At 35.2% G+C, this 17,400-nt stretch overlaps 1 protein-coding gene across 1 annotated transcript; it reads right to left on the bottom strand.

Moving 5' to 3' along the window:
* Positions 1-11,167: 11,167 nt before the first annotated feature.
* LOC130046294 (uncharacterized) lies at positions 11,168-14,320 on the bottom strand. Its single transcript, XM_056151068.1, has 2 exons — positions 13,748-14,320; positions 11,168-13,108 (listed from the first exon to the last, which is right to left on the bottom strand). The coding sequence occupies exons 1-2, from the start codon at positions 14,318-14,320 to the stop codon at positions 13,094-13,096; spliced, it is 588 nt and encodes a 195-aa protein (XP_056007043.1). The 3' UTR covers positions 11,168-13,093.
* Between the last annotated feature and the right edge of the window lie 3,080 nt (positions 14,321-17,400).

Below are 17,400 nucleotides of genomic sequence, written 5' to 3'. Positions count from 1 at the left end.
TCTGGCACATCGATAAAATGATATTCATCTGATCTGTTCCTGCAATCATATAGTGCATTATGTTTTTCGATTATTGCGTTTGACGAGAAGAAACCACGTGTATTCATAATTTTGCCCTTAAATTGTCACACTGGACAAAAAACTGATCTGGACAAAAACTGCCACTATTAACACATTCACAATATTGAGTTTGATTTTGAAATTATGAACGACCGTTCATTTCGTCTTTGGTCAATTATCGGCATAATGGATTATAATTGCATTCGCAAAAACATTATCCAAATTCAACACGGAGAGAGATCATTTATGTTACATAAAGAACATTCAATTTGGATCTCCAAGTGACTTCCTAATAATCAGGTTTTATTTACTGTATATGATATCAATAAATTAACATAACTAATGCACACAATTCAAAAATTGTTCTTAAATTCATTTGAATTAAAGATATCGTTCATTCAATTTATGTGCGCAGCAAATTCAAAATTAATATGACAACTCCTCTTTACTTTATTTGGCTTTAGACCTTAAAGCCAAAATTTAAAAAAAGGAATAAAAATAAACCATTTATATAAACAAAAAAGTAGCAAAATATAAATTACTTTCTACATAAGTTTACAAAAATAAAATCTTTTTTTTTAACAAACTATGAAATTGGTATAATGATAACTATGAAAAGTTTCATGACAACGATTTTGAATTTACTGGTTGTGTGTAAATCCAAAATTTATTATATGACATGTGGCACAATAAAGATCCCTCCCTGCTCAAAGGCCGTAAGCACCGAGCATAGGCCTAAATTTTGAAGCCCTTCACCGGCAATGGTGATATCTCCATATGCGTGAAAAATTCTCGAGAGGGACGTTAAACAATATACAATCAATGAAATACATGTTCAGCGATCATCATTTAAGTTTACATGTTACACACTTTTTCATTGGTTGAATAATTATTGGAATATCTCATTCAACGAAAAAAAAATCGACGAAACTATTGGGTTGTTGGGGATTCCTCTAGATGCTTCGTATTTATAGATCTATCAATAGATAGGGAATCCTGAAAAGAAAAACGTAACAATTCTATCGATCTATATTACTCTATTCAGCAAAAGCAAAAAGTATCAAATATAAATAATCAATTATGCAAAATGAAATAAACATGGCTATTTGAGGACACCCCCCCCCCCATCTCATGACCGTACGGTCAGTGAAAATGTAGGCGGAGCCAAATCTAAACAGATGTTATTTACCTGGAGTGGCCAGGGTGTACCAAGGTGTTAATTTCTATACCCCATGGCACTTGAAGAAATACACAGAGATAAAAGGTGGTAGAAATCTACCTGTCCTGCTTTTTTTTTTTTTAAATAGTTTTGATATACACAGGACCTGTCTCAGTGACCTCTGCAGAGTTTCTGTGGCCATAGTGTTTGAATAATGGTTGTATTCCTAAGGGTAGCTGACACACATTCTACACCCTCACCCTCTCTCTCTCTCTCTCTCTCTCTCTCTCTCTCTGTCATTGACTCGATGAATAATTTCTGTTATAAATATAGAGGTATAATAAATTGATGACATAAATTATTTCAATAGGTTACAAGTTTTAAAAATTATTGTGCAAATCATTGTTTGATTTCTCATTGTGTAATCTATAATACATGTACAGGTATATAGAAGGGGGGAAATTACAATTATATTAAAATTGCATTGTTCAGGGGCCTTTTTAAAAGCAATTGAATTACAAGAAAATGGTAGTTGTGGACAGGTCATTGCTATCAAAACGTATACTGGGCTTCCTCAAGATCTAAAGAATGCCTGTAGATGCTGGCTGTTATTGTTATCAAATCACCTCTCTGGGGTAGCCCCAGACCACAGTGTCTACAGATGTCACTCCACCTGAAATCTATTGTTAAATGTTTGATTGACAGGCAGCTTACAATTTGGGGGTGTCAACTTAAAATTGGGTCTTTAAGGCACAGTATATCTTCATTATATAATTTTAATATGCATCTAATCAAAGGATTGAAATGAACTTGATTTCAATCTATAAATGTATGTCTATGATTAACAAACAGGAATTGATTTATAACATATACATCAATAGAAGCAAGTGCATTTGACGGACATTTAAATGCTTTGATAGAGATTCTCATTTTTAAAAAATCATTGGTAGTGTCTGGACAATGATCTGTGTATAACTTGTATATTCCATGCAAATTCCGAGGGTCTTTGCCACAATAGAACTTAGCTAATCCGTGTATTTGAAATTACAGAAGTGTTTGACTTCTTGCGGAAGTGTGAAATTGGGTCGGCGCAAGATACCCGTGATCTAAATCTGCTACCGCGCCGAGTAATGGTTATCTTCTAGCATTCGAGTAATACTCACATTGTCAAATAGATGGGCGGTCCTTCTGTCACGAGTGCGCGGAGCGCACCAGTGAGAGAACGACCGCCCATCTCTTTGATAATGTGAATTTTACGAGGATGCTAGAAGATGACCGACTTGTCACATATTTCAAAAGCTTCTCATTTTACATTTATTGAACCATACATTCAATACAATGGTAGATTGTCATATTCCATCGTCGGACGATGCATGTGTATATAAAATTTAATACGCTTTATCCGTAAAACAGCAAAACTAACTTAACGAAAATTGATTATCCCTGTCAGTATCAATCACATATTGGTGGCTTCATAAATATTTTTTCAGGAATTGAATTCTATACATGTATTTGTACCAATGTTTTAAGAAAACATGTATAACACAAATATTAAAGTAGGAAAAGGATTAAAGACTTGCATTAGCAAACTCTTTATAAAATGAGAGAGAGAGAGAGAGAGAGAGAGAGAGAGAGAGAGAGCTATTTAACATTGCCACATATTTACAGTGATTTTCTTTTGTTGTTCAGGAATTGTATCTGGTTATCATCAACAGGGTATTTATCGCATATGTGATAAAACGAGCTCCTCCCACCTTGTTATCGCATGGGCGGTACTAACATCAGAATTACACAATAGAAACAAGACAGGGATAATTCAGCTTTCGTGAAGTTACTTTTGCTGTTTCACGGGTAATTGTTTCAATTGTTTTTAAAAAGGCCCCTGAACAATGCAATTTCAATAAATTTCCCCCCTCTATATACCTGTACATGTATTACAAATTACACAATCAGAAATCAAACAATAATTAACGCAATAAGTTTTAAAACTTGTAACCTATTGAAATAATTTATGTTATCAATTTATGATACCTCTATATTTATAACAGAAATTATTCATTGAGTCAATGACAGAGAGAGGGAAAGAGGGGTGGGTGTAGAATGTGTGTCACCTACCCTTAGGAATACAACCATTATTCAAACACTATGACCACAGAAACTCTGCAGAGGTCCCTGAGACAGGTCCTGTGTATATCAAAACTATATAAAAAAAAAAAAGAAAAAAAAAAAAAAAAAAGCATGGGCTGGTAGATTTCTACCATGTTCTGCCTCTGTGTATTTCTTTGAGTGCCATGGGATATAGCAATTAACACCTTGGTAGACCCTGGCCACTCCAGGTAAGTAACATCTGTTTAGATTAGGATCCGCCTACATTTTCACTGACCGTACGGTTTAGGAAAAAAAGTCACAGGAAAATAAGTCACAGGAAAAAAAGTCACAATAATACATTTTGTATAAAAATCACATAGATGTAGGGTGGGGGGGGGGGGGGGGGGGGGGGGGGAGTCGGGAGTCACAATGTATATTTTGTATAAAAATCATAGATGTAGGGAAAAAAGTCACAATATATATTTTGTATAAAAATCACATAGATGTAGGGAAAAAAGTCACAATATATATTATATTATATGTATAGGGAAAAATTCATAGTATATATTTTGATTAAAAAAAAAAAGGTCACATATACAAAGGGGGAGAAAGTCACAGTATATATATTTTGAAAGAAAACTACATGAATATATAGAAAAAAGTCAAATATTATATAAGGAGAAAAGTTTTACTTAAATTTGATTCAAAGTTAGAAGATTCCATGTTTGTTTTAATCATTTGCAACAGCATTTATATATTTTATTGTTAAAACAAACAAATAACTCCAATAAAAAGTAATTAACTTTTAAGTATTTACAACAGTTGTTGACAGGGACTGTTGAGATTAATTAGTGGCTTCACAAGGCACCTTTCCCCTTTTCTAGACAGTGTATTTCCTGTATAAGTAGACAAAATGGCATCAATTTACAATCTTTGAAGCCATACATAAGATGAAGGAAAAATATGGGGTTTTTTTTTTAGCAAAATGTATGCCAGAACCAACAATGTGTGACATCAAACAAATTGTGACTTTTTTCCTAGGTGTGGTCATAGGCAATCTTTATACATATTGTGACTTTTTTTCCTGTGACTTTTTTTCCGTTTACCGCTTTTGTTCGTTTGTTGTTAGAGAGAGAGAGAGAGAGAGAGAGAGAGAGAGAAAGAGAAAGAGAGAGAGATTAGAATGTGGATGCTTTTCATTCACTGAATACTATTTCACATTTCAAAACACGAATTACCTGCATTACTCCTTGGTATTATTAAACAATGAATTTAAGAATATCTTTAATGAAGAAATTATGGATGGGATTAAAATGAAAATGTTCAAAACCAGGTTTCCTCAGAAACATAGATGGTGTTTGGTACTGTTGTAATTCTCTGAAAAACAAGATGACTATCGTGAAAAATTGAAAAACATTAAAAACCACCTAAAATAACCAGGTTTATTTTGCCCAAGGTCGATTTTCACACCTCCTGCAAATATATAGACCAATCCAAACCGCGTTTATATTTATAAACCAGCACTGCACAGTACCCACAATTGGTACCTCGTGTGTTTAATGAAATAATTTTATACTTGATACAGCTAAATGAATACGTACGAATTAAAGAAACACAAACATCGCATCATTGAAATGTATTAGTAACTATCAGCATTTCTCAGCACCAACATGATACATGTATATATATACTCCACATTACACACAAGCCAACTGTAGCAATTTTCTAGAGGTAGAACGTTGTCCGGCATACGGGAGGTCGGGGTTCGAATCCCGGCCGCGACAGACCTAAGTCGTTAAAACAGGTCGTGACAGTTTCATCGCCAAACGCTCGGCATCAGGTGTGAATGTCACGGGTCCTCGGAGATGATGTCCAGTGTCACAGTAGGTGTGGCACGCTAAAGAACCCTCACTGCTCAATGGCCGTAAGCGCCGGTCATAGGCCTAAAAGCCCTTTACCGATCTTGGTGACGTCTCCACATGAGTGAAAAATTCTCGAGAGGGACGTTAAGCAAGATACAATCGATCAATTATACACATAAGCCTCGTGACATCTATTGTGGAGGTGTTTATAAAATATCGCTACACGTACTACATCGATACGTGTATCTTACCTGACGTACAAACAATCAAAATACACGCAGGTGGTATAACTATTTCCATAATGCTCGGAACGGTTTGTGATGCTGTGGACGTAGTATTTACTGCAAAACACACAGAGAAAACACTTCCCAACATAAATAGGAAAAGGATTCTCTCTTCCACCCTCAATCCCATTGTCTTCATTTTTCAATTTTGTTTTCTATTACTTTAACGCCTGGTAACTATGCCAAACACAAGATCTCTACTTCAAAAGACACATGACGATGGTACTTGTGTTGGGAGTCTATCACGTTTGCGCATATTTCCCTGTAAATCCGACATGTTTCATTATACTGCTTTTTTTTGTCTAAATAGTTCGCTCCGATATGATACGAAATGAAATGAAACATTGACTTTCACATTGAAAATTATATAGAACTTGTTTTTTGATTAAATAATAGAAGGAATTGTCCTTAAATAATTATTGCTCTCGCCGGACAGATTCAATAATGACAGGAGTTAAACATACATTACCTCTTAATTAATCGATAGATCGTTACTGTTCAATGATCAAGTTCACATACCTCGATAATTGCACACCTAGGACGTATAAAATCACTGAAATGTTACTAAAGACCTGGATATTGTGGTGAAGAGTAGTTTTCATTTCAAGTAACGATGTTTACTCAGTTCCATGTTAAAATAAATTTGTTATTTTAATAGCCTCTTAATTAAACTGTATAGCAAATTCGTCGATAACATTCAAATGGAAAAGTCGTCAAAATTGATATATTGTAAAATTCCTAGCTGAGTCATGGAGTACTTCACTAAAACATTGATTAACGTACACATGATGGTCTTTAATGAAAATTATTAGTTCCTAATCAATACAGGGCAACAAAATGGACCGCGAGTGACATTGGATCATTATGAAAAGGTGAAATAACGATCAATCTCATAACTCCTATGAAGAATAGAAAATTAAGACTTGGGCAAACACGGACCCCTGGACATACCAGAGGTGGGATAAGGTACCTAGGAGGAGTAAGCATCCCCTGTCGACCGGTCACACCCGTCGTGAATCTATATTTTGATCAATTAAACAATTTGACAGGTAATATAGTGGTCTTTTCCTGGTAAAATCAACACTGCAATATAAGAAAATATCCTAACTATTTTTTCCATGTTGATAAGATATTACAGTAATCTTACACGTACTAAACATCCAAGCGTTTAAACAAGCATGGTGCTGGTTCTACACCACATGTGGTATTTACATATAATAATGACAGAGCGCTCGCATCGTAACTGAGAAGTCATGAATTCGAGCCCCGGTCGTGTCATGGCCGCGTCAAACTTAATACGTTACAATAGGCAATGATTGCTCCTTCGCCAAAAGCCCGACATTTAGAAGTGAGAGTCGCGGGTCTTTCAGGTATGACCTTTAAAACGGAGGTCCCGTGTCGTATCAGGCGTTGGCACGTTAAAGAAACTGCTACAGCCCTGAGCACTGAACATTGATTTGAATTTGTGGTACTTCACCTACAGCTGGCAACGTCTCAATATGAAAAATTAAACAATCAATCAATCTTGGTGCAGCTATCTAGTTGTGAAGACGATTATTACCATTATGAAGTATATCTTTGTAATCAGAACGCCTTATCGCGACCTCACCAGTGGCGGATTTAAAGGGGGCGCAGCCGGCGCCCCCCCCCTCCCCCTAAACATTTCAAATTTAAGGTAAATCGCGGTATCTTGTTTCGGAAAATGTACTGAACAATAAAAGAAGCAATAATTTCTTCCACTCCCGGAGAAATGAATGACAAAATCCTTTGATTTTTTGAATTACTTTATTGGGAGAACTTAATTTTTTCCAAAAAACCCTTAAAATTTGGGTCATTTTATGAATTTCACTTTATTAAAATGATAGAAAATAGTACAAATAACTTAATAGAAGAAATATTTCAAGCCCCATAAAATCTGGGAAATCCAGGAGCTTCCGGGGGTTTTGCCCTCTGGAAAATATGTTATGTGTGATTGATACGGCAGGGATAGTCAGTTTTCGTGAAGTTTCTTTTATTGTTTCACGGGTAAAGCATGCGCTGCTCGATTTCTGGGACGTTGAAGCAGACGGGAAGTGTTATATAACAGATATATGTAATTGTACACAATCTCTACCCAGAGTTATCGTTCCTTACACTCACTGAATGGCACGTACGCTCAAATAAAGTATGGTTTTGGCTTCCGTTACAAAAAAATATACGTAAATAAATAAATATTGAGCAGATGTCAAGTCTTTTTGTGACACAAGAAGCATTGATTTGGGTTGAATCGTGGATATTGGGTAGTTCTCTTGCACCAGGCCTATACATACATGTAGGTACATGAAGAATAAATTATAGTAATGGAAAAAAATCTACAAATAGTTGCGTGTCCTATATTTTCTCGACATTTTATAAAATAGTTCTTAGTTTTATTAGCCGTAAAAAAATTGGATTTACATGTGGAATAACATTGCTTATTTTAAGACGTTAACAGAGGTGTAAGTGAGAGCAAGGAACGACAACTGTGGGTAGAGATTGATATACACATACATGAACCTGTGACCTCTCTCTCTCTCTCTCTCTCTCTCATATTATAAAGAGTTTGCTAATGCAAATCCTTTTCCTACTTTAATATTTGTGTTATACATGTTGTTTTTTTTAAATATTTGTACAAATACAAATATAGAATTAAATGCCTGAATGATAATTTATGAAACCACTAATATATGATTGATACTGACAGGGATAATCAGTTTTCGTGAAATTACTTTCGTTGTTTTGTGGGTAAAGCGTATACATATGCGCACGCACCTTCTGACGATGATATATGGTAATCTAACCTTATATGGTTCAATAAATGTAAAATGAGAAGCTTTCGTAATATGTGACAAGTCGGTCATCTTCTAGCATCCTCGTAAAATTCACGTTATCAAAGACATGGTGAGAGTGCTTGCTATTTGTAAAATGGTGAGAGAAGAACCTTCTCTCACTCGTGCGCTCCGCGCACTCGGATGCCAATCTGTTTAAAATAAGATCTTTGATCCGCTCCGTTATTGTATAACGGATCAAAGATCTTATTTTAATCAGATTGCTCGGATGCTAGAATATACTCATTATATAATGATGTGAACAAATGTTAAAACACAACATTAATATATACACTTGTGAATCATAATTTGACCTACTGGAATGGTTTTCTGTTTCATGTATAGGCCATTAAACTGTTAAAAGTCAAATGTGACTCAGTCCTGTAACAAGTGCTTATCAACACTTCCAAAAGAAAAGATGAAGTATATAAATGTACATTTGTATGTATTCAACTGGTGTATATCTGTGGTGCATATGTCTAAAACGGTGAATCCTAAAACAACGTGTGTCGCCCAACATGTAGGTAGAAGCAAATATCGCTCATTATTGATTTCAGCATAGATTATTTATCTATTGAGTTTACAATACATGTATGTCCATTGATGTCTACACTTTCTTTTAAAATTCCTGTAATGAAAAGAAAAACATGTAACGCAAATGAAGCAAAGGTTCGTTTTATTTCCTTTCTTATTGAAGAAAAATATCTGGCTACGCGGTTCAGTGTGTAAAATAAATATGTAATACACTTTAAATATGAAATGTTATACGCAAATGATAAAATTCCCCAAGACGGTTTAATTATTTTTTCCATTAGCAAGCACTTCTTGCTCCACTTCCGGTGACATTGATTTCTCCCTAAGCACTTCCTGTGACATTGATTTCTCCTTAAGCACTTCCTGTGACATTGATTTCTCCTTAAACACTTTCGTTACACCGTGTGTCCAGCGGCAGTCTTAATTGAACGAATCCTCTGTCATTTATAGATGGAAAAGTTGCAGATATTTATTTTTTAAAATTTGTTTCTAAATGACGATGAAGTATATGGTAACGAATTAAACTGTAATTTGTGTATGGTATTTCAGCATGCGAGGGAAATTGCACTGCTTGAATTGTATAAAGAACAGAATCTGATGACTTTCAGTTTGAATTTATAAAAAGAGCAATAGAAATCTGTCAATTATTTTTTTTATTATGAGAAAGTGGTATATAAAATTAGTAATACGCTGTAGATATTTAACAAAATAGAGATGTAGCTTTCCATACGTCACAGACGGGTTCTATTATGGTATAAAGATGTGCTTTGTATTTTGCCGACTTCACACAATAGGTGTAAAGTTTTATTTTATTTCTGTTGAAAATATCCTAGAATAATAACATACGATCTGGTCATATTGTCTTTTGATTGCAGTTTATGTGAAAACGACCAGAAAAGTAACAAATTGAAGATTTTCTGTCAGACACATAAGTCTAAAGTATACATTAACTCTAATGTTTTACAAGTATAACGTTTTTTCAAAAAAAAAAATAAAAAAATAATAAGTTCGTGTAAAACATGTTAACACAAGGATGCAGTCTGCTCTCTGTCACACACAAGTGTAAGTTACAAAAATCGCAAAAACTACGACTAACCTATATAATGAATATTTACTAACGTATCTAATGAATACGTATTCACCTATATAATCAATACGTACTAACCTATATAATCAATACGTACTAACCTATATAATCAATACGTACTAACCTCTATAATGAATACGTACTAACCTCTATAATGAATACGTACTAACCTCTATAATGAATACGTACTAACCTCTATAATGAATACGTACTAACCTATATAATGAATACGTACTAACCTATATAATGAATACGTACTAACCTATATAATGAATACGTACTAACCTATATAATGAATACGTACTAACCTCTATAATGAATACGTACTAACGTATATAATGAATACGTACTAACCTATATAATGAATACGTAGTAATGTATGTACTGATGTAGTTAAACAATCAAAGGTCACATACAGAAACCTTCAATTTCATAAATTGTGATAAATAATGTACTTGCCTAACTAGATGCTGTCATGAGATAGTAATACCCGCACGCAAGTGTTTGCCTTTAAATATACTCTCCGTCCAATTGGGGGATCCCGGGGATTAGACTTTCTGTCTTTCTTTCTGCGGGACATCTTTGTATTTTAAAAAAAAATATATGATACTTCTAATATTTGTGGGTAATTATTTTTAATGTACAAGTTAAATTAAATATTAACTAACACTGGATGCTTCCTAGCAAGTCAAGGTTACTCTCTACAGAGAGTGCGTAATCACAAAACCTGGACTTGTGAGGATGTACTGAATGATACACGTATATTTATTTATTTTTATCGATCTATATTTTGGATTTCTAGAACACCCCCGTGTTTTATATCGCTGAATCCTATAATTAATATGTGTAACTAGCAAAGAAGCCAATGAGTGATTTGGCTAAGTTGTTGCACCCTCAGTTCCAAAAGGGAATGAAGAATCTGAATTTGACTCAGTAATTTGACAACTAGGCCTAAATCTATTAAAATAAAGTACGTACTTAAAGCCAAACCTCAATATACCAAATCTTAAGAACATGACTTAATTCATCGTTTAAACTTACATTTTCACTACATACCGTTTCGACTGCCTACCATGAGAGAGAGAGAGAGAGAGAGAGAGAGAGAGAGAGAGAGAGAGGGTGTGTCATTAAATCAAACTTCTATACCATTTCAAAAGAAATAAAGTGCATTTATATTCTCCCTCACTTTGTTCGTCCGAATATAAATTAATTAGATGCTAATTACCAAAAAACAAGAAACTATATAGTATAAGTAGGATGGCAGCTCGCTAGCACTTTATTCATCACTCGTAATGTCCTTAAGAAATATATCGCAAACAAAACTACTCATGTTAATACACATCAATATATACACAGATTAATGTCATCTGATAAATGGTTACTATCCGCCATAGAAATATTGTAAAATTTACCTGTACGTAGAACTAGCGAGCGTGCTTAGAATGCCGCACAAACACATGTTCGCCTATTTATATGCCTTCACCACGTGACCAATACAAATGATATTCGAACCCGACTACCTATAAAACACCCGCATATAATTATAATTATATTCTCCCTCACTTTGTTCGTCCGAATATAAATTAATTAGATGCTAATTACCAAAAAACAAGAAACTATATAGTATAAGTAGGATGGCAGCTCGCTAGCACTTAGAAAAACAAAGAGAGAAAAATCTAATGGCGGAAGTAACACATTTGTTATTAATTATATAAACAAAAGTGAACAATATATAAACCTTTCATATGTTCAAATTTTTGGTAACATGAAGTTGCTTTTGCACACAATCTTTAATGTAGTTGTCCCTTGAAAAATCCGATTTCCATCGACCATGAATTTTTAACAACCTGTCACTTACGCCGCTTGAAGCCGCTGAAGTAGCGCCGCCACTTCGTAGACTGTGTAAACCAAACAACTTTGAATTCAAACCAATGGACGATAAAGCACTAAGTAGTATTTCTCGTGCTCTAGTATAAGAAATGGGTTTGTTAATCTCACAAAGCTTATAACGTTTTGATGACTTGTAAAAACGTATAGATCGAAAGATGAAATCGTCAGGTTTTTCAGTAATACCTGCAAGTTGTAAATAGTGCTTTAACCAAAAAACAGGACAGGTTGATTTACCTGTGCTTGCAATTAAAACATCATTACCTCGTCTATATACGTCTGTCTTGCTACTTTCAAGATGAACAGACATAAATAATGCATGAAAAGATATATTTCTAACACGTAAATTTGAAAGTTCGTTAAATCTGAAAAAACCCGCAAAACCCAACAATACCATTGTACAAACTCTCACATTAGACAAGTCATTTTTACAACTATCATTGCCGTATTTGCTTATAATCTGCTCTAAAATTTCAGGCGTTATTGGATCCTTCTTCTGAATCGGTTTCGAAAGAATTCGTTTTCCTCCTTCCATGAGCATATGGAGAATTTTTTGATCACACGGGTTAGAGCACATATTGCAATCATGATACCACTTGATACTGTAGAAATATGTTGATAACACAGATTCGGAAACCGATTGCTGTACAAGACCGCTTAGAAATACTGCCACAGTACTCACTGCTGCGGATAAATAGGAAACATCGTGAGCCGAACACCAGCCTTTAAATTTTTGGAAATAAGTGTCGTATTTTCTATTAGAGTTGTCGCTCTTTCCTTTCCGTAGAATGTAATGAATGTGTGATGCTGCCGATGCAAACCTGCTGTCTTTTTTCATTTCCTGGATTTCCGACAGAATGTTATTGTGTACCTATAAAAAAGACAGATTTTATCAATGCAAAGTTGTCCCACAACTTTCCACCTTGAGACTTAAGATATAGTTCATGCATGCCCCATTCAATTACATTTGATTTTCTGAAAACGCACATGGTGCCTTATCTCTAATTCATATTTAGCTCACAAAATCCCACTTCGTTTCAATTCAAAATTCTCTTAGTATACACAAGAAAACGCACATGGTGCTTTGTTTACAATTTCATATGTAGCTCATAAGGTATATGCACATGGTGCTCAAAATACTGCTCTAGAATTCATTATGCACATGGTGCCATGCAAGATATGCCATGTGGTTCATGGAACCTTGTTGATCATCCATATGATCTATCTAAAATCAACTCTCAGCACTAGAACATTACTAGCAAACTTATATGCCGCAAAAATACTGTTTATATCTGATCCAGCTTTGAAAAAATTTTTTGGATTATTATACTCAATAAATCCTTTTACAAAATAATGAAAATTGTTTTGCTTTGCATTCCAAATCAGAGGCCAAAACATTGAAGATTTCCATTTTGGAATAATTAGTGTACCAAAAGCTTTACATATCTGCAAGTGCGTAAGTACTCGACAAATCAACACGGGTGGAGGTACTATCCAACAGTTTTCATCTGACCAATTTTGCGCAAAAGCATCAACTCCAGAAGTGTCGGGTGTCCAAAATTTTGAAAAGAATTTTTTGCATTTTTTGTTTTTACTGTCTGCAAATAAATCACATGTAAACTTTCCCCACGTTTTATCCAAAATTTCAAAAATCCTGTCTGAAACACCCCAGTCATCAAAATCGTAAATTTTGCTTAACTCATCTGCTAACGAGTTCATATTTCTAGGAATCCATTCCACTTCCAATTTTACTGAATGTGTTACACACAATCCAAACATTTCCAAAGCGAGCTGATGCAGCTCAAAATTCATACTTCCTTTACATGCAATCAGTACAACATTTTGATTATCTGTATATACTTTCACAAGTTTCCCTGATAGATAACTGTGTAAACTCTCAATAAGAATACAGATAGTTTTTAACTCTCGCCACGTAGAACAAAAAAGTCATTTGGCGCGAAATTGCCTCTCCGTTTGTCGTAGGGCTTGCTTCGATAGGAGCGTTTCCTAGCAGCACGACTAACAGCGTAACGAAGCTTAGTAGCATCTTCGGTGTCGTCCGCTAAGGGGTCGTCAAGGTATTCACTCACGGTATCCCATCCGTGCCGGTCTGCAATCTTTAAAATCTTGTTTCTTTGAAGTATTGCTGCTTGTTCCTCTTTTACGATGTCTGCTGCTTTCTGAAAATCACACTCCTGAATCAACTTTCCTAGCTCTGACAACTTGGAATATCTTGCTTGATTAAAGTTAAACTGAATCTTGTGTCCCTCGTGTTTGAATTCGAATCCTGGTGACCCGTTAACTGAAACTGTTGGTTCCTCCACGTGCGGCACGTTTTTCCCCGCGTTGCTTTTTGTCAACTTTTCTGTAAGGCCCGTTATAGTGCTCACAATAACATTGCTCTGCCTTTCTAAAGCTTTGTTCAGTGAAGAACTGAATAAAGAAACGGCCTCTTCATTAGATAAACCAAATTCTTCTCCCGGAGTTTCCATGCAATGGTCACTTTCAGCCATAGAGTTTTTGTAGTGTATAAAATTTACCTGTACGTAGAACTAGCGAGCGTGCTTAGAATGCCGCACAAACACATGTTCGCCTATTTATATGCCTTCACCACGTGACCAATACAAATGATATTCGAACCCGACTACCTATAAAACACCCGCATATAATTATAATGTCCATAAACCTGACGGGGCTGATATTACTTCGCATTGGGATGATTTTAAAGGGCAAGTGACTGTAATCGATATAGAATATCGCAAATGAAACTTGAGTTCCTAGCAGAAACAACACCTAAGACATTGACGGATCCAGAAGGGGGTCTAGGGCGTCTGGACCCCCCCCCCCCTTCCCTCTTTTTGAGAACCAAAAAGTTTAAGAATTATTCAATTTTAACGAGACTTTGAGTCCAAATGATATGAAAGATAGATACTTACATGTACATGTACTACTAATTGCTTCATTCAAATATACCAACACCAGTATATCATTTAATTCTAGGATAAATAAGATGAAACACTGATCTATTATATTTACGCTATTTTCGTCAGATGCAAGTATAGCTTTTAAAAAAGAATTCTTAAAAAGTATGTGTACAATTGTAACATAAAAGTTTTTCTTTAAGAAGTACTTATACTTAAACAATTTGAAAATGAAAAGAAAGTGCCAGAAAATGCTCAGAATGCAGGATTTTGCACCATTTACCCCAGAGCTTCTGGGGGCCTACTGGGAGTAACCTTTAATTCTCTCTCTCTCTCTCTCTCTCTCTCTCTCTCTCTCTCTCTCTCTCTCATTTGACTTGGCATGACGTTTATTGGGAAAAACATCAATTTACGAAAGTAATGTGAAAAGGGTTAGAATACTAGATGATTCAAAGACAAGAAATAATAGACTAGAGTTTGAATGATTTCAATGTTGTTTATTTGTGTTTGAATGCATGATGGTGATCATTGTACATTGATACAGTGGCTTTTTTGTAGGATCCAAAACAGGGACATGTGAGAGAGTTGGTTAGCGGGGATTTCTACTTTCACTTTTACGACAGGACGGGAAGCTGCGCTTTTGCTAGTTGGATGATTTGTGTAACATGTGTGGACGTGGGTGTCATTTCAGTGAGTTCACTGGGTTAAGAGGCTGAGCAAAGGCACAAAGAAAATGTTTCCTGAGTAAAGAGTCTGAACGAAGGATATTGCATCATTCCTGATCAGGCAAGTTTACATTGTTTTTTTTTATTTATCTTTTTTTTTTTTTGTAATTTATTTTTATTTATTTATTGGTTTATAGTATTACAGACGGTGAAATGTCCATGAGTTCATTTAGATAATATTTAACTCTTCCTGTATATGTGTTTGGTTTTTTGGGGGGGTGGGGGTGGGGGTGGAGGAGGGGTATTATCAGTTTGTGTTGATGTAGGCAGGAAATGGAATTTGGCTTGGCATTTCAAAAATGCAAATTTAATGGGAATGCTTTACAAGAGAGTAAAAAATATTCTGGTTAGAAGTTGAAAATTGTGCAGAGTGTCAATTTGGTTCATGCAGTCCTCCGTGACTTGTAACATAGTTTGGCGTGCTTTCTTTTGTTAAAAGTGTGGATTATCTGTATATAACCCACACTTTTCTTCAAACCCCGCCCACATTCTCGAAAAAAAAAAAACACCCCATCACTGTCCACTGTATGAAGTTCCTCCAGATTAAAACTGCACATATCAAACACGGATAACTGACTCGGACTAAGTTCTCCAAATACATTATAGATATTCGCACTGAATCTCATTTAAACCTTGATACAAGATAAAATCGTCAATGGTCTCGTCCCAAAGACTTTAGTCGAGAGAATACGGGTATCATTTATTAAGAGTTTTATAAAAAGACCCAGTCACGTGATAAGAACGCATTTGAGAGATAAACTTGTTTGTCACATATTTACCAGGGGCGGATCCAGGAATTGTGGTTAGGGGGGGGGGGGGCACTTTATGAGGCAGTGTGTCCAGGACGAAGCCCTGTTGGAGGTACAGGGGGCAAAGCCCCCGGAAGCTCTTGGATTTTACAGATTTTATGGGGCTTGAAATATTTCTCCTATTAAGTCATTTGTACTATTTTCTATCATTTTAATCAGGTGAAATTAATCAAATGGCCCAAATTTTAAGGGTTTTTTTGGAAAAAATTAAGTTCTCCCAATAAAGTTATTCAAGAAACCAAAGAATTTTATCATTTATTTCTCCGGGAATAGAAGAAATTATTGCTTCTTTTATCGTTTAGTACATTTTCCGAAACAAGATACCGCGATTTACCTTAAATTATGCGCCCCCCTTTAAATCCGCCACTGTTTACAGTGATTTTCTTTTGTTGTTCAGGAATTGTATCTGGTTATCATCAACAGGTTTTTTTTTTATCGCATATGTGATAAAACGAGCTCCTCCCACCTTATTATCGCATGGGCGGTACTAACATCAGAATTACACAATAGAAACAAGACAGGGATAATTCAGTTTTCGTGAAGTTACTTTTGCTGTTTCACGGGTAAAGCGTGCGTCGATCGATGTCTGGGGCGTTGAAACAGACGAGAAGTGTTATGTAACAAATACATGTATATATTTACATTTGCCAATGCACTTCCTTATATGACAGTACTAATGAAATTGATGTTCAATTTCGTGTGACATGAAATTGGTCATGTGATCAGTTTGTTCTTGCGCATGAATACAATCACCGCTTCAAAAGTCAGTTCCTGTATTTTCACCTGGCTTCTTGCTTATGCAATGCAGTGGGGGATTTAGACCCCCCCCCCCCCCTCTCGCCACAAATTGAAATAATAGAAATAGTGTGAGTAAAATTCCAGATTAGTAAAATTCCAGATTGGCACCCAAAATAGCTAAGCATTTTGGCTAATACTTGACTTTCACACACACCCTTTCGTAAACCCTGGATCCGCCACTGCAATGACATCATAACAGAAATAAACGGAGCAGGATATTTATACAGTTTATTTTGTAAAAAATAAGAATTTCATCAATTTATAAAAGAGAAACATTAAACATATATCCTTCTGTTGTTTCATTTTATACAGATTTAAATACCGTCTGCAACTTCTGCAT

This window comes from Ostrea edulis, chromosome 10 (assembly GCF_947568905.1).
Source record: "Ostrea edulis chromosome 10, xbOstEdul1.1, whole genome shotgun sequence".
Lineage (NCBI taxonomy): Eukaryota > Metazoa > Mollusca > Bivalvia > Ostreida > Ostreidae > Ostrea > Ostrea edulis.
The sequence above is the reverse complement of the archived record's forward strand: the minus strand, read 5'-3'. Positions and strand labels throughout refer to the sequence as shown.

Coding starts and splice junctions, on each gene's coding strand:
- LOC130046294 (XM_056151068.1), bottom strand. CDS start 14,320: ATGGCTGAAAGTGACCATTGCATGGAAACTCCGGGAGAAGAATTTGGT.